The sequence below is a fragment of the Suncus etruscus genome, chromosome 4 (assembly GCF_024139225.1).
Source record: "Suncus etruscus isolate mSunEtr1 chromosome 4, mSunEtr1.pri.cur, whole genome shotgun sequence".
Classification (NCBI taxonomy): domain Eukaryota; kingdom Metazoa; phylum Chordata; class Mammalia; order Eulipotyphla; family Soricidae; genus Suncus; species Suncus etruscus.
Window position 1 is genome coordinate 74,389,785 of NC_064851.1, and position 25,772 is coordinate 74,415,556.

Genomic DNA, 25,772 nt, shown 5'->3' on the forward strand with positions numbered 1-25,772 from the left:
CCCAAGTACTGCCAAGAATAAGTTCTGAGTACCTCTGGATGTGGCCCAACCCCACCTTCAACTCCCTCCTAAAATGCGTCTGCAATATAGGAACAGAGCAAAGAATTAGAGGTGAGAGGAAAAACCACAGTGGAACTTCTAATTTCTTTTTCATACCTTATCTTTATAACTCACAGATACACTAAAACTAAACCCTATTTCTAATGTTATTTTTATTTCAAGGAATTACCCTTTGAAGATTTAGTCAGGAAATTCATGTCTCAAGACCAAAAAAAAAAAAAAAAAAAATCACTGTTAAAATAACTTTAAGTTAATTTTTAACTGTGATGGCAGTCACAGACAAAAAGGATTTAAAATTTGAAACCTAAAAATAAACTACTGCAACTATCTTTGTTTTTTATACCTATAAAAATGAGAAAAGATAAAATTATTAATAATTTGCCTAAAAATCTGAAAAAAGTTTCCACAATCCATAGGCTGATGTGAGGAATAAATCTGAGAAGAAAACACTACAAATGATACCAATGTTACAATTAATGTAGCACTATTAATGGTACCTGAAAATCTTCTATTAGCTGATGTTTTATAATTTGATAGTATCAAATGTCACAATCCAAGAGATAAAATTTTAAAATTTAAAGTTTCTCAGTCCTTTGTAGCATACAAATTTTCATTCTCTCTCTCCTCCCCCACCCCACCCCACACACAGCAAGATTCAGGAAACCTTAAAACATCTTCATACAAAACTTGTACTTAAATAATCAGAACTACGATATCCTTCAAATACTCCACAAAGTCTACCAATCATTTTTTGTGTGTGTTTTTTTAAATCTCTTAACACTAAAAAAAATTGCTAAGTGTTAACATTAACTTAAAAGAACTTCTAAAATAAATCAAAAACTAACAACAGGATGTTAAACAATTTCACCTACTAAAAACATATGGTCTATAAACCTACTCATTCTTAATGGAAAACCCATTAGTTAATCCTAACAATAAAGTGACATGTTCTGAGTTCCTAGTTAATGAAATGGAAAGTAGGGGTGTACTGCAACGTTAGGCAAAATGTGGTAAGAATTAGAACCATCCTTTCCAGTCTAACATTGCACCAACTCAGCAAATGTTTAAGATTGTACAACTTCAAATTATCTTACCAGGAACAGGAAAAACTCATAGTTAACAATTTACCTTTTATTTTTATCCTTATGAATGGGGAGGTTGTTTTGCTATCCCCCAAATATACACAATTAATTCACAAAATTAAAAAAATTAAATATAAGTAATATTATATAAATATAAGTATTATTAAATATAAATAAGTAGTATTATTAAAATAATAATTTCCTTAGGAATAGCACCTGTTAATATTTAAGTAGTTACAAGACAACTATGAGTACATGATATCATAATATGCTAGAATGATATATACATGAAAAGTATAATAACAGTACTGTCATCCCCAGTACCTCAATACAAAGTTAAAAAAAAAAAGTAAACTAAAATGTCAAAGTATAAGACAGTACGAGATAAAAACTTAGAAGAAAAGAAGTGGTCAGAGGTTAAATCAATGTTAAAGCTATTAAAAACATTTTAAAAAATCAAAACACTAATGTACAGAAATGACATATATAGGAAACTCAGCATTATATCTACAATTGATAATGATGATCAAAACTATCTAGTTTTCATTTTCTAAAAAGCTAAAAAATTAGTTTTTAATTCTCATTATGTTACATCTAAACTAACTGGCAGATAAGGAAAAAAACTTTAAACACAGAAACTTCTAAAGCTACTTAACACAAAGGTACTCTCTGATATAATTAGAGGAAAGGTAACTTTTTTTTGGGGGGGGGGTTGGGCCATACCTGGAGATCTCAGGGGTTATTCCTGACTATCTGCTCAGAAATAGCTCCTGGCAGGCACGGAGGACCATATGGGACGCCGGGATTTGAACCAACCACCTTAGGTCCTGGATTGGCTGCTTGCAAGGCAATCGCTGCTGTGCTATCTCTCCGGCCCCAAAAGGTAACATTTTTAAAATGGACTTGTGCATTTAGTGTTTATATCTGACCCTGTGGCTCATCAATCATTCACTGTGGTGCTTAGGAGACCAAATACAGTTCCAGATATAAAAATGAACTGTGTTACATGCAAGGCAAGAGCCTAAATAAACCTCTGTACTATGTCTCCAGCCCAACATCTTCAAATTTTAGCCAAAAAAAAAAACCCATTAGTCAATAATGATTTAAATCTATATCAATCTGAATAATGTTGATCTTATTTATTGCAATTCATCATTATAAATGAGTAGAAAGGATCAAATCAGAAAACCAAATTGGGGCTGATTCAGTAAGTAGTTAAAATTTACACCAGAGCACATTAAAAGCAATACCATGCAATTCTAATGTTACATTTGTTCTTTCTAGGATATTTTTGTAAGCAGGGGGAGGGATTACATCGCTCCATGTTGGAGGCTGCTCTAGACAGTGCTGGAAAAATGGGAAGAAATGTGGTACCAGGAGTAGAATCAAGAGCTTCCACATGAGAAGAAATAGCACCATTTCTTTGAGCTTTCCCCCCAAGAACATGTGACTGTCTGAGCAGTAACTCCTTTAAAATCTCATTGATCAACAAGCTCATATTTTACAAGAGTAAATATTCCAGGCAATTCAGGCTTTTGTGTGAAAGAAAAGTCACTTTAAACTGTAAGCTGCTGGGGCCAGAGAGATAGCAATGAGGTAAAGTATTTGCCTTGCATGCGGAAGGACGGTGGTTCGAATCCGGCATCCCATATGCTCCCCCGAGCCTGCCAGGAGCGATTTCTGAGCGTAGAGCCAGGAGTAACCCCTGAGCACTGCCGGGTGTGACCCGAAAACCAAAAAAAATTTTAAATTGTAAGCTGCATAACTTGCTTCTTCCAGAAGGTGGCATAATGAAGAGCGAGTAAGGGTTGTGGAGAAAGCAAGCATATACATAGCTGAAAACTAACAAAAATTAAAAGGAATAAAACAGACAGGTGCACTGAAGCTTAAATTTTATTAATTATATATAAAAATATATATTATATAAAAAATTTTAAAGATATCATACCTACTCTAGGTGTTAAAGAATATGTAATCAGGCCAGCACTCTTCTGCCTCTCTACTCTGCTGTCCTGCATTTTCGGCCTGATTTCACCCTTGGTGCGGCTCATCAGCCAGCCTGCCTTCCTGTGAACTTTCCGGGGAGTCTGCCTTCCCGTGAGCCTTCCGTGGAGGTGAGTCGACACGCCCAGAAAGGGAGGAGCCACTGAACTTCGCTGGATCTCAGATGCCAGCACCCTTCTGCCTTTCTACTCTGCTGTCCTGCATTTTTGGCCTGATTTCATCCTGGGTGCGGCCCATCTGCCAGCCTGCCTTCCTGTGAGCCTTCCGTGGAGGTGAGTCGACACGCCCAGAAAGGGAGAAGCTAGAGGAGCACGGTTGCTCCGCTCCCCTTCGCGACGGTGCAAAGCATTTAGCCAATGAATACAATCACAACACGTAGAAAAACACGCAGTACTAGTGTGACAATGGGGAAACAACACGGGCCAGTGCCAGACATAGAGAATGAAGATGGCAACTCTGATGACTTGAACATGATCAACCACCTAGTCAGTCTCTCAGATAAGGAGTTTAGAGTTGCAATATGGAACATGTTCAAAGAACTCAAACAAAGTATAGAAGAGAAAACTAAAAAGAATCAGGAGAATATGAAGACAGAAATGAGAAAACTTCAAACGGAAATTTCAGATCAAATAACAGGTCTGAGAAACTCAGTAGATGAATTGAAGAAAAACATGTTTGAGATTTCCCACAGGTTAACAGCAGCTGAGGATAGAATCAGTACACTGGAAGATGAGATACATAACAATTACATACAGCAGAAGAAATTGGAAAAAAGCCTCAAAGCAAATGATCAAACAATGGAAAAATTACTCAAAGAATGGGAACAGATGAAAATAGAAGTCTATGATAAGCTCAACAGAAACAACTTAAGAATCATTGGAGTCCCAGAGACTCAGGAAGAAAATCTCCGGGAAGAATCAATAGTCAAGAACATCATTAAAGAGAAACTACCAGAGATAATGAATACATGTGATCAAATCCTGCATGCCCGAAGAGTGCCAACTAAAAGAGACCCCAGAAAAAAGAATATGTAATCATCAACAAAACTTACAAACCTAAAAAAAAAAAAACCTTACAAACCTGTATTCATTTTTAAGGCTTGCCGAATTTTTTCCCAAGAATTTTCCCAAGAAAAGTCATTTAACATGGATCAATAAATTTCAGTTTTTATAAACAGTAAAGTTATAAATAAGAATATTCAAAGAACTGATAAAATATTATATCACTTTTGGGACAAAAAGCCTTTGTTTATATTCAAAGAACTTCAGTCAGTCATAAATCCAAAAGTAAATTTTATATATAGCTTTTATGAAAGACATAAAAACAATAACTAAATTACAATTTATTTCTAATATGGGCTGGAGAGATAGCACAGCGGTGTTTGCCTTGCAAGCAGCCGATCCAGGACCTAAGGTGGTTGGTTCGAATTCCGGTGTCCCATATGGTCCCCCGTGCCTGCCAGGAGCTGTTTCTGAGCAGATAGCCAGGAGTAACCCCTGAGCACCGCCAGGTGTGGCCCAAAAACCAAAAAAAAAAAAAATTTATTTCTAATATGACTTTTCTGAAAAGATGCCACAAGAAAGCACTAAAACTAGCAGTTATAGTCATGTTCATTTTTACTTCATAAAAGTATAATTTCAATGAGTAGTGACACTCCTTGAACTTTTTTTTTTTTTTTTTTTTGGTTTTTGGGCCACACCCGGTGACGCTCAGGGGTTACTTCTGGCTATGCGCTCAGAAGTCCCTCCTGGCTTGGGGGACCATATGGGACACCGGGGGATCGAACCGCGGTCCGTCCAAGGCTAGCACAGGCAAAGCAGGCACCTTACCTTTAGCGCCACCGCCCGGCCCCACTCCTTGAACTTTTTATGTATTCATTCTCCCAAAGGTCCCATCTAGAAATTTGCTTTTTTCTTTTTTCTTTTTTTTTTTTTTGGTTTTTGGTTTTTGGGCCACACCCGGCGGTGCTCAGGGGTTACTCCTGGCTGTCTGCTCAGAAATAGCTCCTGGCAGGCACGGGGGACCATATGGGACACTGGGATTCGAACCAACCACCTTTGGTCCTGGATTGGCTGCTTGCAAGGCAAACGCCGCTGTGCTATCTCTCCGGGTCCCTAGAAATTTGCTTTTATAGAAGCAGCTAGAGCAATATACATTTCTTTTTTTTTTTTTTTTTTTGGTTTTTGGGCCACACCCGATAACGCTCAGGGGTTACTCCTGGCTATGTGCTCAGAAGTTGCTCCTGGCTTGGGGGACCATATGGGACACCGGGGGATCGAACCGCGGTCCGTCCAAGGTTAGCGCAGGCAAGGCAGGCACCTTACCTTTAGCGCCACCGCCCGGCCCCAATATACATTTCTTAAAGATTTCAATGATTCTTCTTTAAAGTAACTGTTCGTAAACCCAGTGAATGAAGGTGAATTGGATTTAGTGAAATTACACAACCTTTATTCTTTAAATAAAACACTAAGGAAAATAAATTTTCTTTTATTAGAAAAATACAAAAAGCTCACCAATAAAAACTTGCTGTTGGTTAGAGAGAGATGATAGGAGAGAAGTGTGCCTAACTTAAAAAGTGATACAGGTATAAACCAAACTTACGTCCTGTTTATGAGGTTTCTGATTAATGAAAGCATGCTTTGTCAAATTCATCTCTTTTACGTCTATCTTCCTAATTACGTCATATACTTTTCTGACCTTGAACACCTGGCTTCTTGGAGTTTTATTCCCGTTGTAGCCCATATCGATTCCATTACTAGGAGAGGATGGACCAATTCGAAAGACATGACAAAATATCCTCACAATCCTTAAAAGGCTCTTCATCTGAGCATCATAATTGCTAGACAGGCTGAAAAAAAAAGTGAACACATTAAAATAAGACAAATTACAATTTAAAAGTTACCTATTTCAAATAATTTCATCATTATCACCCATCTATTTTAATATAAAAATACCTTTCATGTAATAATATGGATGAAATGTATTTAATAAATAGGAAGTTGCTAAATACTTTTTACCATGTGTGGATGAATTACTAATTTTAACAATGAAATAAAAAAAAATCAAAGCACACAGTAAGTAGAAATGTAGGTAGGGAAAATCCAATGAAAGGAATAAAAGGGAAGTCCTGTTGAACTCCACCAAGGATTGGAGTTCCAGCAGAGAAAATCCTGAATCTGGGCATCCCCCCAAACCCTTCCACCTCCCGAGCAACAGAGGAGTGATAGGATGGCAAAGAACAACTAAGTGTGGCTCTCTGACAAGTTGGGCACAAACCTCAGTTACAAGTATCAAAAATACTCATAAAAGAGGTGCTGGGTGGACAGATTCCACAGAAGTCCAGCTTTTCACTTCCACTGACTAAATAAGCAAGAGAATGAAAGTTGATCAGAACCAGTTTAAGCATTATCTTTGGTGCCTCTGACATTTTGGCTGGGGGCCTTCATTCCTAAGGTGAACCCTGTTCAGATCACATTTGTAGCAAAGCAGCTGATTGTTGATAAACGCCTGCTTTGTCAAACCAAGAGATTCATTCTAACTCAACAGCCAGGGGTTGACTGGCAAGCATATCTCAGTTCCCAAAGTATTGACAATTAGCAAGGTACTACTCATGTCCAAACCTGTCAAATACAACATGGCAGGTGAGAATCTGGTAGGTACTGGTGATATAGATTCCCAATATAACAGGCACCTTGCAGCATTTCTGATCTAATGCCTAAGCCCCCACGGTTGAAAAATCAAGCTAATACCCATTCTTGGCCACAAACAAACCCAAATTCTCTAATCATTGCCACTCAGGTCCTTGAAAGCTGGTCAGAAAGTATCCCTCGCTGCCAAAATGAAGTACACCAAGCAGGTCTAAAAGATCTATTCAATTCAAACTCAACACAGACCTGTTCTAAGAAAGCAAAAGTACCCTGCTGGTCATCTTTCACACCTGCTTAAACATATCACTAAGCTGTCTGAAGAGCCAGGAATTAGTTCATTGAGGTGGCAAAGGTTCACATAGGCTGCTACCTAGGTCTTCTAAACTTGGCTCTTACTATGCAGCCTGAAACTGGCAAACACAAACTCTCTAGCAGCAATAAAAATCAGTTCTCTGAACAACTGCTATAGGGTATTTATAACCACAATCCCAGCAACTGCTTAAATTGGCCAGAATTTGTCTCTGTATCTGTTGTCAAACAACAGAAACCATGAACAGTGGCCCAACAGATGTTGGTGCTAGAAGTGGCTATAAGACACGCTGTGAGCTTTCAATTAAGTTTTACTCTAGTGGCAAAGAAATGGGAATGCATCAGACCAAAATGTATCTCCATAGAAAAAGAAACTCAAGCTGAAATAAAACACCCTACCAAAGAGAAATGGGGATTAGCAGTAAAGCACCTAAAAAAAGATTATTTCCAAATAGGAAAATATATGTGTGCATAGTAAATCAGACAAAAGACTATGTCCATGATATAGAAAGCATAAGCAAAACAGCAAAAAGCAAACAACCAGATAAAAATAGGAGAGAAATTTAACCAGCACCTCCTCAAAGAAGAAAGACAGATGACCAACAGGTAAGTGAAAAAGAGTTCTTCATTACTCATTAATATGAAAACTTCTATTACTGTCAATGAAAAATGACAAAGAGCTATCACTTCATACTGGTGAGAATAGCCTATGTCAAAAAGCCTAGAAACAACTACACCAGCAGTGATATAGTCAATGAAGGAATACTTATTCATTGCTGGTGGGACTATCACCATATTCAGTCCCTGAAAATCTGTATGGAGATGTCTCAAAACACTGAAAATAGAAGTACCATGTGATCCAATAATTCAACTTCTGGCATCTATCACGAAGAGAAAAACGCAGAATGGTCTCACTCATCTATGGGTTTTAAGAAAAATGAAAGTATTCTTGCAATTATAATTTTGAGACACAAAAGTGAAAGGAGCTGGAAGTTCCAGCTCACCTCAGGAAGCTCACCACAGAGTGATGAGTTTAGTTAGAGAAATAACTACATTTTGAACTGTCCTAATAATGAGAATGTATGAGGGAAATGGAAAGCCTGTCTAGAGTACAGGCGTGGGTCAAGTGGGGAGGAGGGAGATTTGGGACATTGGTGATGGGAATGTTGCACTGGTGATGGGTGGTGTTCTTTACATGACTGAAACCCAAACACAATCATGTATGTAACAAGGTGTTTAAATAAAAAAAAAGAAAAAAGAAAAAAAAAGAACTTGAAAAGATATATGCACATCCATCCACATTGACTGCACTGCTAATTATAAGAGTCAAGATGTAACAATGTAAATATGTCATTCTGACATGTGTCAAACAAAAGACTAAAAAAATTCTGGTAAACATACTGAAATGAATATTACTCAGCTAAAAGAATTACCTTTGGGGCTTATTTAGTGGAAGCTCAATGGGTGGAAGTACATTCACTGCATGCAGGCAGCCCAGGTGTAAGCCCCAACACCACAGCAAAACTTTAAGAATAGATCCTGAGAACATTTATTTGGTGTGAGTCAAAAGACCAAAAAAATTTTTTTTTCCTTCTGCTATAATCTGGATGGAACATAAGGGTGTATCATAGTAAGCAAATGTGACAGATGGAAAAGGACAAATGTTAAGTAATCTCAGTCATATGTGGTGTATATAGAAAAAAGGAAAGGAAATGGGCAAAGAAAGAAAACCCCTGACTATGAGAACAAAACTGAGGTTAGGAAGTAGGATAAGGAAGAAAAGGGCTTAGGAACATTAAGGAAACATAAGGAAACAAAACTACAAAAGGAACACAAGGAAAGGAGTAAAGGCCCTTGGCACCAAATTTTTCGTCATTTTGATGGAGATAGAAATACATAAATTTATATCCCAAAAGCAAAAACATTTACACTATTATAATCCAAGTACCTTAATAATAAAGAAAAACAACTATAGAGCAAAAGGTACCAACTTTAAAGTTTCTGTGAAGATATCACTCCTCACCCTCAAAGAGTTCACTTACAAAAGCCTGTTTGCAAGTTGATTCCTTAGAACATTCAGAGCATTCAAAGCAATGATAGAAATGGTATTCTTAGAGAAACTCCTAACGAAGTGTTTGAACAGGTTGAATTCTACTGCTCCATCCTAACATAGGTTCCATCCATAGCCTAGAATAAATAGCCAATTGTTGACATATCAACTAAACTCTTCACAAGATGAGAAATCTTAAAACTTACTATCTGCTTTAGAGTAGTTCTGTACAGAATGTGTTTGTCCTATTGCTCTGATTTTGCCTGTGATTCTTTTATAATAATATCTTTATTTAAGCACCATGATTACAAACATATTTGTAGTTGGGTTTCAGTTTTAAAAAAGAATACTCCCCTTCATAGTGCAACCTTCCCACCACCAATGTCACCTATCTCCCTCCTCCTCCACCACCACCACCCCGGCCTGTATTTGAGACAGGTATCTTATTTCTCTCCCTAACTACCATTATCATGTTAGTTGTCAGTATAGTTATTTCTCTAACTGAACTCACCACTCTTTGCAGTAAGCTTTATATCATGGGCCAGTCATTGCAGTCCTCATCTCTATTATCTCCAGTATTACAATACTGTCTTTTATTTTTCTTAAATCCCACGGATGAGTTAGATTATTCTGTGTCTATCTCTCTCCCTCTGGACTTATTTCACTCAGCATAATAGTTTCCATGTCCATCCTGTATAGGAAATTTTCATAATTTCATTTTTCCTGACAGCTGCAATAGTATTCCATTGTGTATGTGTATCACAGTTTCTTTAGCCACTTATCTGTTGTAGGGCATCTGAGGTTGTTTCCAGATTCTGGCTACTGTAAATAGAACTGCAATAAATATAGTTGTGTAGAAGACACTTTTGTATTGTGATTTTTGTGTTCCTAGAGTGTATATCCCTAGGAGTGGTATACTGAATCATATGGGAGTTCAATTTCCAAGTTTTTTGAGGAATCTCTAAATTGTTTTCCATACAGGTGAGACTAGATGACATCCCACCAGCAGTGAATAAGAGTTCCTTTCTCTCAACATCCCTGCCAGTACTGATTGTTCTTGTTTTTTGTTATTCGTTCAGTCTCTGTGGCATGAGATAGAAACACTCTATTGTTTGATCTGCATCTCACTGATGATTAGTAATGTGGAGCATTTTTTATGTGCTTTTTGTCTGCCTGTGATTTTTTTTTTGTTTGTTTTAATTTGGTTTGGTTTTTGGGTCACACACAGCAGTGCTCAGGGGTTACTCCTGGCTCTATGCTCAAAAATCGCTCCTGACGGGCTCAAGGGACCATATGGGATGCCGGGATTCGAACCACCATCCTTCTGCATGCAAGGCAAACGCTTTACCTCCATGCTATCTCTCCAGCCCCATGCCTGTGATTTTTTAAGAGCTAAAGTGGAACCCACAATATATTCTTCAACGCTTCATTGGGTAAAACTATATTTTCTTAGGTAAAAAATGGATAAAATATCTAAATTACTACATTACTTCAAGGTTTAATTGAATGTTTCTTAGGACCTGCTTAATACATAGTAAAGGTAAATTTAAAATAACATAAATGCTAGGGCCAGAGAGATAGTACTTGAGTATTTAGTAGTAAAGTTGCTTTGCATACAGCTGATACAAATGAAATCCCAACGCTACATATGGTCCCCTGACCACTGTCAGCAATGATCACTGAATGCAGAAACAGGAGTAAGATCTAAGGACTACTGAATGTGACTAAAAAAGAAAAAGAAATTTTCTATCTTATAAAAATAAAAGATGTAAGAAAAAAAACAAGTAGAAGAAAAACTAATTAAAATAATATAAGAAAACTTAAAATCACTGTCTTTAGCATTTTCCATATGATATAATCATACCTTCTCTATGTGTTATATACTATATTTGGCACTTTACAGCACTTAAAATTTTGTTCTTATACTAAGACATCGTCACTTTCCAAAAAGGAAATAAAATTCTAACTAAACCATAAATTAAATATAGGAAGTGATTTTGTCTTTCAACACCAGAGATAGCAAACACTATTAGCTAGAAGTATTAAGTATTTTTTGGTTTTGTTTTTGGGGTTTTTTTTTGGGGGGGGGGCTACATCCGTTTGACGCCCAGGGGTTACTCCTGGCTATGCGCTCAGAAATCGCCCCAGGCTTGGGGGGACCATATGAGATGCCAGGGGATCGAACCCTGGTCAGTCCTAGGCTAGCACTTGCAAGACAGATAGATGCCTTACCTCTAGTGCTACCTCTCCAGCCCCATAGAGGTATTAATTATTAAAGAGGTGATATGAGAAATTCCAAGAAGTTAGCCACCATTAGCTGACTCTTCAGCACAACTTTTAATTGTGTCTCTATCTTATAAACTCTAATCAAAAAAGTATAGATGAAAATGATAAGAAGTATTACATATAAATCTGACTTTCCATGAACTTTATAGGAAATTTATAGCAGTCTCCATGACAAAAATAGAGGGTTTTTTGGGGAGATGGAAGGGAAGGCCTCCCATGCAGGACCCTCTCAATCTCAGCCTCATAGTTTAGTGTGGGCATTGTAGTTTAGTGTTCAAGACAAAGGATGCTGGGGTCACCAGGGCTACATCCAGTGGAGCATAAAACTAACACAAAGTGGGGCCGGAGAGATAGCACAGCGGTAAGGCATTTGCCTTACATGCAGAAGAACAGTGGTTCAAATCCCGGCATCCCATATGGTCCCCTGAGCCTGCCAGGAGTGATTTCTGAGTGTAGAGCCAGGAGTAGCCCCTGAGCACTGCCGGGTGTGACCCAAAATGCAAAAAAACCCTAACACAAAGCAAGGTAATCTCCCAGGCCAAAGTAAATCAATTTTTAAAATAGCAGATGAGACAATGAAAAAAACATAAACAAGGAGCCCTAGTACCATGCAGAAGCCCAATAAAGATCTTTCAAGAAAATAACACAGAATGATTTTGGAATTGGCACGATTTTCAGCACCAGGATTGAAACAGCCACTGGGGGAGGCCCTAATTATGCCCTGGCACCAACTTTTTCCAGGGAAGGTTCATACACCCTAACGAAGAGAAAACAGCAACAACTTGCTCTAAGAACAGGCTTCTCTGCCTTGTCACCTAACCATGAGATGAAGTCAGAAGACACTCTGTGCCACCCCAGCTTTGACATAGGATCTGGGCAAAAACAAAGATCTCTAATACAGAAGCCTAACTGCAACAGCCTCAACTGAGTAGAACTTTTCTTGGGACTATGAAGAAAGACCTTGGGGTTGGACAATCGGTATGCCTGGAGCCTGGAGCTGGTCTTACAACAGTATATGCTCATGGGTAGAGACACCCTGTGTTTTTAAACCAAGGGTATTTCCTTTTTTAATTTCCCCAATGTTCACTGAGCCTATGTTAAAAAAAAAACAACAAACAACAACAAAAAACTAACCCACCCACCTACCCACCTTTTTAATTTAATTTTATTTTATTTATATTTTCTAGATAGGAGTTCCTGCCTTTTTCATAGAACTTTGGGACATGAATCATTTTGTTTTTACCTCATATTTCTACGTCTTTCTACAAATTGAAAAAAGAAAAGAAAAAATGTGGATGGGCCCTAGGGGCCAAGTTATCTCAGGTGTATTGTTTGGGGGGAAAAAATGGCCAGAACTAAATACCCAAGCCAAAGTCAATAACAATAGAATGAAGAGGTCAAAATTATAACAATTTAAAGACAAAATGGACCTATTACAAAGGTAGACTAGATGCCTAAGAGTGGGGGTATGGAATGCATGTTGGGAACTCGGGAGGTCAACACTGATGGTGAGAATGGCCTTAATTCACTGTCACTATATGCCTGAAATACAACTATGAAGTGCTTGTAATTCACAATGGTATCAATAAAAAAATTTAAAAAATAAAAAGACAAACAGTAATTCAACAAAAATTTTAATCATTTGGCACAGACAAAAGATAATTAAACAAAATAAACTACTCCTAGACACGCCTGAAAGGAGACAGAGCTGAAAAATATTGCTATTTCATTTTCGTATATTTTGAGACACTTACCTAAGCAGTTTATGACCATTTGTTGTGGCCACTTCAGCAAGGCTTGTAAGAATCTTTAAGTACTGACTTTCACTTTGCTGAGACAAATGTTCCAGAACTTGCCGTAACTAAATATTGTATAAATGAAAAACACAATTATATAATAATCCACCAAACTTTACCCAAATTAGTTATTAATTTTAAAAGTATACTAAAGTTAGGCATAAAAAATAAACTTTAAATTTAAAAAAGTACACTAAAGCCAATTGAAATAAAGCTGTAAATACCAATTTTGCCCTAAAAAAAATTCAAAACCTTAATTTTGAATTTTCAAAGTAGAATCGCTTAACTTTCTGGCTCAAAATCACCAATAAAAAACAGTAAGATACAAAGTAGAACAAAAAGCATCAAGTTTAAGGAAACTAAATCCCAAACTTCCGACACTTAAAAGAAGTTTAAACTCAGCAATTTTTTCAAAGAATTTAGAGCCATTATAAATACAAAGCTCAGTAAACTAGTGTTTATAAATCATAATATAATGCTGCTTAGATTCCTGCGCATAATAGTAGTCTATCCTAAGAAATAAAAGATTCAAGGCAAAAAATTATAGGGCTAAATTTGTAGACAAAATTTTTAATTAAATCAAATTTGTCCTATAATGCACATAAGCAAATTCAAATTTAATAATTTAAATTATTATGGGGCCGCAGAGATAGCATGGAGGTAAGTCATTTGCCTTGCATACAGAAGGACAGTGGTTCGAATTCCGGCATCCCATATGGTCCCCTGAGCCGGGCAGGAGTGATTTCTGAGCGTAGAGCCAAGAGTAACCCAAGCACTGCTGGGTGTGATTCAAAAACCAAAAATAATAATAATAATTTAAATAGTAAAACATATATAGAACCAAAAATTACTAAACACCTTTGTAAAATGTCACATACACTAAACATAAACAAAACACATCCATTTATAAACTAGCACAGTTGCGTTACCATGTTTTCTCGAAGATCTTCATTCTGTGTCATTTGAATAATTGTCTGAAAAAGCCTAGGATGATACTGAATTAATACTTCACAAGTTTCTCCATACCCACCCTAAAAAAGAGAAATATTTAAAATTATCTAACTTAAAAAATTATCTATTTTAAAAATAAAATCCCTACAGAAAAATTTGTTTTCTTTCACATCATGTGTGCTGCCAAATGTGTGGGTTTTTCATACCAAACTATTCTCTAGTTCTCTGTAAATACTAATTTGGTAATTCTGTAATTTAATTCTGACTCCATCCAGCATTAGTGCAAACCCCACAGGGTAGAAGCTCAGATCCATAAAATTCCTCATTTCACCTCCAATTTCAGTTTCCTTAACCGCCCCCCCCCCATTTTGGCTCAGTAATTTTCTAGAATATCTACCTCATAAAAACCAAGGAAAAATACTTGCATATATAAAAGATACAACTCACAAACATCCAAAGAGAAAAGCTGCATAGACTCATGTATGTGGGAAGAGGTAGCAAAGTTTCCGTGGCTCCATACCAGCAATTTTATGTGTTCATCAACAAAAAGACTCTCTAGGAACTATTCTTCAGGGCTTTTATAGAAAACGAATTAAATAGATTTGATCAGTTATACCACTGGGGATTTCATGGCTGGGCTCTATCTCCACTACCTTCTATTCCAATGAACACGGTCACTTTTTGATTACATGGTTGGAGCCCTATCCTGAAGCTAATTAGCAGCTTGCAGTCACCAGGTATTCATTAACACAGAAAAAGACTCACTCTTAATATTGCATGGATTTCTTAATTACTTTGTAAGGAACTAAGATAAAGAGAAAACTGAGAACAAAACCAGATATCATACTGTCAATCACAATGTCACAGATCCTTTTAAAGATCCTATCTTTACAGAATAAATATCTTTGCATTCACCTTCTCAACAGAGAAGGAAATGATCACTCCAGTCTCCATTTCTATTATAAAACAAGGAACTAAGACTACAAACTAAAAAACAGACCTGTACACATAAATCCAGAGGAGTTATTCCATTTTTATCTGGCAGATATTTGGCTCCTCGTATTAGAAGAATCTGTGCTGTATCTCTCTGGCCATGACTGTATGGAAAAGGAACCAAGTTTAAAATATGAACTTAATGCCTTTATTAAGTATAGCTTATAAAGCAATGGCTAATTTAATTATATTAATTGAATAAAATTCAAAGTTAATAAAAATCAAAATTCATCTTTAAAAATTAGGATGATCTGAACTATGACAGCTTCAGTAATCAGGTAAACTTTCCCAATGTCACATTTCAATTAATTAACTTTCAGAGTTAAGAAGGTGATCTATTAAGTCTTAGAAGTGAACCTTGGACACATTATCTATAATAAATCATAGCATTTAGTGACAAATATTTACTACTTGGACTCATGCTTTATTTTCCCTTCCAATCACTACCTTCTCAACTCCAACCTGACCCTCCCTTTCTATCATACATCCAAATCTCTAATATACTTAGTATCAAAAACTTCACTGTATTCACAACTGGAGTACATTTTAGGTTATTTTGTACTTTCTAAAAATGTTAATAAGGAAAGATATATTAATAGCAGAAAATGAGACTGGGAAGAATTGGGACCAGTTAAAATTCTACTGTATTTCCAACCTTCATTTAATCAAACCACCCAATTTGACTTCTGCTCAAAGCTATTCAATCTGAACTCTAATTCTTTACTTCCACATTCTCTGTTTTCCTCCTCATAAAAGATAAACTGATTGGGGCAGGAGCAGTGGCACAAACAAAAGGGTGTTTGCCTTGCACATGCTAACCTAGGATGGGCAGCAGTTCGATTCTCCCCTACATTGGGGATAGAATACAATAGATTCTAGATTCGTTCTTCAGTTAGTTCATATGTCCCTAAACAGAAGCAATAAAAAAAAATCTGCAATTCAGACTTTAAAATTGACAAGGGAAGGGAAAGGGAGTGGAAAGAAAGAAAAGAAAGAGAAAAGAAAAAGATAAGAGGGGACAAAGTAGAAAAGGAAGGCAAGGAAAAGAAAGTCCAGGGAAAGGTAAGGCAAGGTGAGAGGATGATAGGTAAGGGAAAGCAAGGCGAGAGAAGGGAAGGGGAGATTTCCTTCTGAGAGTATTATGTATATTTCTGAAAAGATATAGAATTTATCTAAACAATTAAACTCAGAACTTCAGCTGTAAAAGTATAATTAATAAACTGGAATTAAAGTGCTTTTTTAAAAAAATAATAGAATACTAATATAAATTATTCCAGATATACTATATCATTAGCTTAAATCTGTTATACTATTGATTACATTACTAATTTAAATATAAATAGTCCAAGACAAATTTAAGCATAAAATCTAATTTGCCTAGAAAAAGTAGAAAACATAGAAACCAATAACTAACCCCTTCCAAACAACAAAAACTAGTTTTACTAGTGTGTATCAAATTGTTACCGTCACTATCTAATATGCTAATATTCATCTGTCAAATTATTACAATTAAACTGCAAACTTTTTCTTTTTTTTTTTTTTTGTTTTTGGTTTTTGGGTCACACCCTGCAGCGCTCAGGGGTTACTCCTGGCTATGAGCTCAGAAATTGCTCCTGGCAGGCTCGGGGGACCATATGGGATCCTAGGATTTGAACCAAGGCAAACATCTTACCTCCATGCTATCTCTCTGGCCCCTGAAACTTCTTAACAATACATTTGTTCCACTGTGTAGTAAACAAAGCAACTGGCTTATAAACTGTACCTAGTACATTTGCTGAATTATAGTATAGATTTTGAACTCTGCATGTTAAATGTGAAAAATAAGCATGAAAGGACCTGGAGATATATATGGCTCAAATGATAGAGCACTTGCCTTGCATGTGAGAGGCCATGGATTCCATCCCTGACACTGCAGGGTGTAACCCCAATAGTGGGTAAGTGTAAGGGCCATGAAGGCAGTGCTGCCTTTAAAAAAAAAAAAAAAAAACAGGAAAATACCTTATACCATAAACTAAGATACCTAAATTTTAATTTATTTGTAAACTACTAAATGAAATTAGTGCTGTTCTTTTGTACAAAGTCTAATAAAATATTGATATTGTTATACTATTAACTCCATTTTTCAGTTGAGAAAACATTGCTCATGCATATACAGGAATTGAGTTCAAAACCAACAGCTCCATAGTGGAGAAAAAAATTGAATTCCAAGTAGTCAAACTCTAAACTCCACCATCATACTCTTCCAACAAGACGAATCAATAGTTTTTCTAATACACATATTACTCAAAATAGTACAAGATAAATAAAGCTACACATGTGTGCTATGAAAATAATACAGATCACAGTATATGAATAGACAATATCACCATGTACAAATGGGGCCTTGATTAACATGTATCTATGTGTCTGTTTTGTGGTGCTCAGATTGAGCTGAGGGTCTCAATCAGAGAATATGCTCTATCACCAAGCTACACCTGTGCCAATACATGTGGATATTTTTGATAAATGACACTACAAGTGTATAATAAAAAGAAAAACAATTAGCATAGGGGCATGGAGCCATGGCACAGTGGTAGGGCATTTGCTTGCATGCGGCTGACACAGGACGGATCTGGGTTCAATCCCCTAGTGTCCCATATGGTCCCCCAAGCCAGGAGTAATTTCTGAGCACATAGTCAGGAGTAACCACTGAGCATCACTGAGTGTGGTCCAAAAATTCAATAAAAAAATTCAATAAAAAAATATTAGTATTGGGGCCAGAGAAAAAGTATTTCTGAAGTATCTTCAATCTCCTAACTTTAGGCTTTACTTAGCCATAATTTAAACCTTGTTTAAAATTATATTATATACATGGTATATATTTTTTTAATTTTTCTTAAATAAAACATCCTTATTTTTTTATGGTCAGGGGAAGGGAATGGTGGTTATTTAAAAAAAAAAAAGAAGAGAAAAAGAAAAAGATAGGTTATATTTATAGTGAGGTGACACCAAGAACTTAATAGTAGATAAGCTAAAATTTATATACAGTGGGCCAAAGTGCTAGCACAGCAAGTAGGGGTGTTTTGCCTTGCACAAATTGACCTGGGGGTTGATCCCTGGCATCCTATATGATTCCCTGAGTCTTCGAGGAGTGTTTTCTGAATGTAGAGTGAGAAGTAACATTTGTGTGCTGCTGGGTATAGCCCCAAAACAAGCAAACAAAACAGTATAGTGTTTTATCAAGTTTGCTTGTCTATTTTAAAACTTGTTTGATAGTAGATAAGTGAATTTTCACACCTATGAATATACTTGAAATCCAATAATATACTATAAGCCAATGAAACTTGAAAGGAGCATCAAAAAAAAGCTCATGGCTTTTTGAAACATAGCTTCAGTTCCATTGGGGTTCTCAATGCAAAGAGGCAGCTCTGTAGTAGCTAATCATACTGAGAATACAAATTATTTCTTATTATTAGAGACCTAAAATTTTTGGAAATATCTCGCTATCTGTATGTATAAGATTCCTGTCAAACCTTATTTTTTTCCTAATGGATGAAAGTTATCTGCGAGAACAGAAAATATTTTCAAATCACTGTATATTTGAACTAAAAATTTTATTTCAAGAATTTGAAGGAAAAGGGAACAAAATGACTAAATATAAAATTAATCTAATAAACTAAGAAGGAGCCAGAGCAATAGCACAGTGTTAGAACTGACCCGGCATCACATATGGTCCCCCAAGCCTGCCAGGAGTGATTTCTGAGTGCAGAGCCAGGAGTAATCCAAGTGCCACCAGGTGTGGCCCAAAAACCAAAAGTAAATAAATAAATCAACTAAGAAACTGAAGCATTTTAGACCACCAAATAAAAGGCCTGATAATAAGAATATCTAAAGGGAGAGATCAATGTGTACCTATGTTACATGTGAAAGACTATAAGGAATTATAATGTATTAACTATGAGAAAAGAAAAACAGTCTCAATTAATTTGTCATACATTTAGGTCACAGTCAGTCCCAAAACAGTAGACACAAAGAAGCACACCATTATAAAACAAGCTCAGAATTAAAACTGAGTTAGAGGGGGGAAAAGTAAAAGATCTGTATCATGGAAGAAGAATCATATTTCTTAGTAAGAAATCCCTGCAGAGCAATAAAACCGAATGAGAACAATGCATCTTCAAGCTCACTAGGGAATGGAAAACAATATTAGAGCATTTGTCAACTACTAAAATACTGCAAGATGCTTTACATTAACCAGCTCATTTAATTATCACCATAGAGCCACAAAACAGGTGTCAACACTATAGTTAACAAAGAAACTAAAGTCAAGTGGCATGACTAAACTTGCCTACTTTGGGAACTCAAATTTAAACCTTAAGTCCAAAACTGAATTCCTTTCTCATACAACCAATACACTTCAATTTAAATCAAATTTTAAAATAAATGTCAGTAATAGCTCCTTAGATGTACAAAGTATATTTAGTAGTACTTTTAACCATTAACTTTTAATTAAGTATAATCTTTTCTTAGCATACTATAATGTATCTACAGAGCCAACTTGGTATTATTTATATAATCCTTTCCCTCTAGCTTATCAGAAGCAATACACATGAATACACACACTCACACACACACACACTCACACACACACACACACACACACACATGTGAGGGGCAGTTACACTCAGCTATGGTAAAGGCTTACTCCTGACATACACTCAGGTATCATTCTTGGGAACTCAGGAGACCGTATGTGGTAGAATAGATCAAACCAGGGTTAGCTTCCTGCAAGGCAAATGCCGTAAACCCTATACTCTTTCTGTCTAGCTTCAATTTGGGGTTCTTTTCTTTTTATGCCACACCAGCTTGCTCATGGCTTACTCAGGGACTGCTCCTAGCAGTACTCTGGGTTTACTTGGTATTGAATAAAGAAATTAAGCCAACTAACTGCATGCAAGGCAAGTGCCTTGCCCCCTGTTCTATCTTCTCCAAGCCCCAGACCCCAAGCTCCAGTTGTGATCACACTTGTTTATCCATCTTGTCTCAAAACAATCTACTATACACTAAATAAAAGTTAATTCAAAGAGATTGAATAGGAAGTGCTTGCCTTGTATACTGTTAGCTGTAATTCTAATCCCTAGGACCAGGTATAATCTCACCAAGCACTGCCAGGATCACTTCACAACACAGAACCAGGTGTCAAAGAGATGGTACAGCAAGTAGGACATTTGCCTTGCACACAAACGATCCAGGTTTAATTCCCAGTATCCCATATGGTTCCCTGAGCCCACCAAGAGTGATTCCTGAGCACAGAATCAAGAATAACCTGAGAACCACCAAGTGTGACCAAAAAGAAAGAAACAAACAACAACAACAATAAAAAAAAAAAAAAAACAGTGCCAGTAACAGTCTCTGAGCATGGCCTGACATAGTCAAATCCTGCCTCAAATGGAGGCTCTAGAGATGTTTCAGTGTTTAAAGCAGCTCCACAACAAACACGTGAAATTTCACAGTATCACAGTGAAGTAAGTGGGTAAGAGCAAGGAACTGATGGGTGCAAATAATGCAGTAAAGATGTGTAAGCTCCAAGATCAGGTTTGTATCCCCCAACAAGCACATGTATGTGCACCAAAATTAAAGATGCACAAACCTCCATCATTGTAACAAACAACAATAATAGAAGAGGGAAGAGAAGTGAGGAAAATTAACAATGGGATCAAAACACTATCAAAAATGCCCCTAAAAAATTATTTTACCATATATGTTCCAACTAATACACAAATATCCCTGCTATATACAATGAAAGCATGCCTATACTATTTATTTTTTGGTTTTGGTTTTGGGGCCACACTCGGTGGAGTTTAGTGGTTACTCCTGGCTCTGTGCTCAGAAATCGCTCCTAGCAGGTTCTGGGACCATATGGGATGCCAGGGATTGAACCCAGGTCTGTCCCCAGTTGGCCACCTGCAAGGCAAACGGCCTACTGCTGTGCTATGGCTCCGACCCGCCCACATGCCTATATTATTATACATGACGTTGTATTAAAGTATTTTTCAATGATAATTATAGTAACTCCTTTACTAAAATATATTTACTAAATATCTTTACTAAGCATCTATGGACAAAGCACCATATAAACTGTGAATATAAAGTGGTGACTAACATCATCCTGATTCTTGAATTAACTGAGCTTTCAGCCTAATAGGGAAATAGACTTGTAGAGAAGTAACTAAACAAATATAAAATAAAGTGCTGTTAAATAAATGATCAAGATGCCACAGCAGAAAATTTGGGTCAAAGTCTAAAGTGGTCAAAAAAATCACCTTCCTATTAAGTAACCATGAACAGTGATATGAAAAGATGAACCAAATTAAAAAATCTAGGAAAAAGCATTTCAAGCATAAATAAAAAAAATAAGACAATCAAAATACTGGAGAGAGTTTCCCAGTTGCAGAATTCAAAAGGAATCAATGTGCCTAAAGCACCATTGTTAAACAGAAGTCAGTCATGCATGCCTCATAGGCTAAGGCAGAGTTTAGTCTTAGGAGTACAGCCACCTTCCTCAGTCTCCTTCTTGATTCCAGTGCCATCACTGTTCAACTACCCTTTGGGGCCAGCCAGTATCCTTCCGGATGCCAGAGCCATTGATGAAGCTTTGTTCCCTGGAAACATTGAGGCCTGTGTCTGTGTGGAAACAGGGACAGTCCTAATCCCTCTACCAAGCTCAAACTATAGGGGCCTCCTCTCCTCTCCAGCCTTCCCTTAGTCTCCTTCAGGATTCCAGAACCATCACTGTTTATCTGCCCTTTGGAGCCAGCAAAGTTGGTGCAAGGGAGAGAATAGGGAACCTCACTCCTTAAACTCTTCCACCAAATGCAAACGGGCTGTCTTTTTTGGTCTTTCCTAACATCCTTCCTTCCTTCCCATCAGTCCTCATTTTCCAAAACTGTGCAGATGTGCTACTAGCATTATTTCAATTTATAACATAGACTTCCTGGCAAATTGGAGCTAGCACCTCTTTCAACAGCCTGAGAAATCCAGCACTCCAAACCACTAAATGCAAAGTTGACTGGGAAAGCTAAAGAAGACATCTACTGTGGGGGATACGGAGAAAAATCCTGGCAAATCTCTAAGTCCACACAAATGCCTGAATCTTATAAATGAGGACCTAAAATCAACATTTAATGGTTTAACCATGGAAATCAAGGAGTCCCTAGCCTGTGAAATTAAGAAATCTATTGATGAACAGTTCAACCAACTCAAAAAAGAACTCTTTCAGAAGATGAGAGAATCCAAACAAATGGAACTGAAGAAACTGAAGGAACTGAAAAGCATGCTAGCAAGCCTTAATAGAAGAACTACACAGGTAGAGAATAGTATAGACAAAATTGAAGACAAATTACAAGCCAGCTGGGATAAAGAAGTCAAAAAAGAAAAGAGACAAAAAACAATGGAAGAAAATGTAAGGTACTTAATAAACAAAGACAGGAGAAATAATCTCCAAATAATAGGAATTCCAGAAGGGGAAGAAAATGGGAAAGGGAAAGAACAAGCAGTGAGGGAGATAATAGCAGAAAACTTCCCCACCCTTGGGAAAGAAGTTTCTTCACAAATACAAGAAAGAATGCCAAACAAAACAGACCATAACAGAACAACACCAAGACTTTTGGCAAAAAAACAAAGAGAGAGATCAATTGACTCTTTAAAGAAGTGAGTGAGAAAAACCCTCAAGTATAAAGGAAACAACATAAGAATCAAACCAGATCTTCCATTTGAAACAATCCAGGCAAAAAAGAGTAGAATGACATGTTCAAACTACTGAACAAAAAAAAACTTTCAACCTAGAGCCCACTACCTAGCAAAACTCTCATTTACATGGAAGAGAGGGTTACAAACATTCTCAGACAAAAAAGAACTCAATATTTGTGCTAACTAAACTGACTCTAAATGAGCTACTTAAAGAGCATATACACAAATCAAATCCCCAATTGTAACAACAACACTATACAATATAACAGCACAACAGCCCTTTCTGTCAATAGTTTCATTAAATGTCAATGGATTAAACTCTCCCATCAAAAACGAATACAGCTGTTTAGTTTGAGCAGGTCTCCAATAAACTGATCTGTATAGTTATCTATAATAATATCTAATGCTTTTATCCACAGAAACAGGTACAGAATGTGTCTGGACTCCCACTACAGTGCTCACTATAAGTAATTTTAATGTCTTGATTTTACTATAATAAATATTAAATCTGAGTAATCTTAAAAATGTCAGCTGAAGGTATGTCATGGACAAAGCCTGTCCATGAGGCATTTGAGAAACAAAAAGGAATGTAGCATAAATATTAGTTGAGACATACCTTCAGCTGACATTCTAAGATTACTCAGATTTAATATTTACAAGGATTCAAATATTCTTTATCTAATAATTATTACTCACTTTTCGTTGAGCCTCTTAAAAATTACTCAGATATATAAACACCTTATAAGAAACATCTGCGTATTCTAGTATTTTTATTTAGTCTTACAAAATACTCACCCTCAAATCTAACTTTGCTCTTAACCTACATGAAACCATAGTAAGAGTTAGCATTTCAGGCCTCAGTTCAGTGTGCATAAAACCAAAACAATTCTCTAAAGACCTTGCTACTGAGAAACTACTGATAGCAAGAAGCAGCCTCAAAAGTGAAACTATCCTGCATCAGAAATATGCTTTGCACAATTTGCCTCTATACTTTTTGATAAATTAACCTGATGATCTGTCAAGAAATTGAGTATAAGTATTCCACCTTGTGCCTTGAATAAACAGAACAAAGCTTGATACTAACTTGACTCCTTGGCCCTCTGTTACCCATCAGCCGAACCTAGCACACATCTTTCAAGGGACCCCAGAAGATTTCTTTGTGTCAAGACAAACTTGTCTGTAGCATGTATTAATGACTTTATTGGAGATACAGTAATTTTCACAAATATACTTGTTACTGAACGTTTCCTTCTTTCTTTTTCCTTCTCTTCCATTTTATTTTTTTAATTTTTCTTCTATTTTCTTTCTATTTTTTGATAACTTTGCTTTCCGTAATCTTGAAACAAATGTATTGTGATCAGTTAAGTCAACTACGTGATACATTTTCTTTTTTTTTTTTGGGGGGGGGGGGTCAAACCCGGCAGCGTTCAGGGATTACTCTTGGCTCTACGCTCAGAAATTGCTCCTGGCAGGCTCGGGGGACCATATGGGATGCCGGGATTCAAACCACCGACCTTCTGCATGAAAGGCAAATGCCTTATCTCCATGCTATCTCTCCGGCACCAATGTGATGCATTTTCTTTAAATTAAAAAAATTGGGGCCGGGCAGATAGCATAGTGGTAGGGCATTTGCCTTGCATGCAGTCGATCCAGGATAGATCTGGTTCAAATCCCAGCATCCTGAATGATCCTCCTGTAACTGTCAGAAGCTAGATCTGACCAGGAGTAACCCCTGAGCACCACTGGGTGTGACCCAAAAAACAAAAACAAAAAATTTAAGAAAGAAAGAAAAGAAAGAAAGAAAAGGAAGAAAGAAAGAAAGAAAGAAGAAGAAAGAAAGAAAGAAAGAAGAAAGGAAAGGAAAGGAAAGGAAAGGAAAGGAAAGGAAGGAAGGAAGGAAGGAAGGAAGGAAGGAGGAAGGAAGGAAGGAAGGAAGGAAGGAAGGAAGGAAGGAAGGAAGGAAGGAAGGAAGGAAGGAAGGAAGGAAGGAAGGAAGGAAGGAAGGAAGGAAGGAAGGAAGGAAGGAAGGAAGGAAGGAAGGAAGGAAGGAAGGAAGGAAGGAAGGAAGGAAGGAAGGAAGGAAGGAAGGAAGGAAGGAAGGAAGGAAGGAAGGAAGGAAGGAAGGAAGGAAGGAAGGAAGGAAGAAGAAGAAGAAGAAGAAGAAAGAAAGAAGAAAGAAAGAAAGAAAGAAAGAAAGAAAGAAAGAAAGAAAGAAAGAAGAAAGAAAGAAAGAAAGAAAAGAAGAAAGAAAGGTAGGAAGAAAACGAAAGAAAGAAAGAAGAAAAGAAAGAAAGAAAGAAAGAAAGAAAGAAAGAAAAGAAAGAAAGAAGAAAGAAAGAAAGAAAGAAAAGAAAGAAAGAAAGAAAGAAAGAAATGGGGACCAGAGCAATAGCACAGCAGTAGGGCGTTTGTCTTACGCACGTCCAACACAGGACAAATGGTTGTTCATATCCTGGCATCCCCGATGGTCCCCCAAACCTGACAGGAACGATTTCTGAGTTCAGAGCCAAGAGTAACCCTGGAGCACTGCCGGGTGTGACCCAAAAAAAAAAAAAGAAAGAAAGAAAAAAAAAGAAATGCAGCCAAACTATAAAGTTTAAGGATAGATGTTAAATGCACTAATTTTTTTATTAATTTTTGATGCTGAAGAAAGAACAGGTTAAGGAGGGAATCACCTAAGATATTAAAAATCCCAGTTAGGGGTCAGAGCAATATAGCAAGTGATAAGGCATTTCCTTTGCACATGGCTGACCCAGGACAGATGGTGGTTAGATTCCCGGCATCCCATATGGTCCCCCAAGCATGCCAGGGGTAATTTCTGAGTGCAGAGCCAGGAGGAACCCCTGAGCACTGCTGGGTGTGACCC

At 36.9% G+C, this 25,772-nt stretch overlaps 1 protein-coding gene across 2 annotated transcripts in view; it reads right to left on the reverse strand.

Moving 5' to 3' along the window:
* HACE1 (HECT domain and ankyrin repeat containing E3 ubiquitin protein ligase 1) overlaps positions 1-25,772 on the reverse strand; it is a 103,854-nt gene that overhangs the window by 45,843 nt on the left and 32,239 nt on the right. For both annotated transcript variants that reach the window (XM_049771167.1, XM_049771168.1), the window contains 4 exons: positions 15,186-15,282; positions 14,164-14,265; positions 13,193-13,299; positions 5,844-5,994 (listed from right to left, as the gene is read on the reverse strand). In XM_049771167.1, the coding sequence (XP_049627124.1) occupies positions 5,844-5,994; positions 13,193-13,299; positions 14,164-14,265; positions 15,186-15,282 (457 nt within the window). The remainder of the gene's footprint in view (positions 1-5,843; positions 5,995-13,192; positions 13,300-14,163; positions 14,266-15,185; positions 15,283-25,772) is intronic.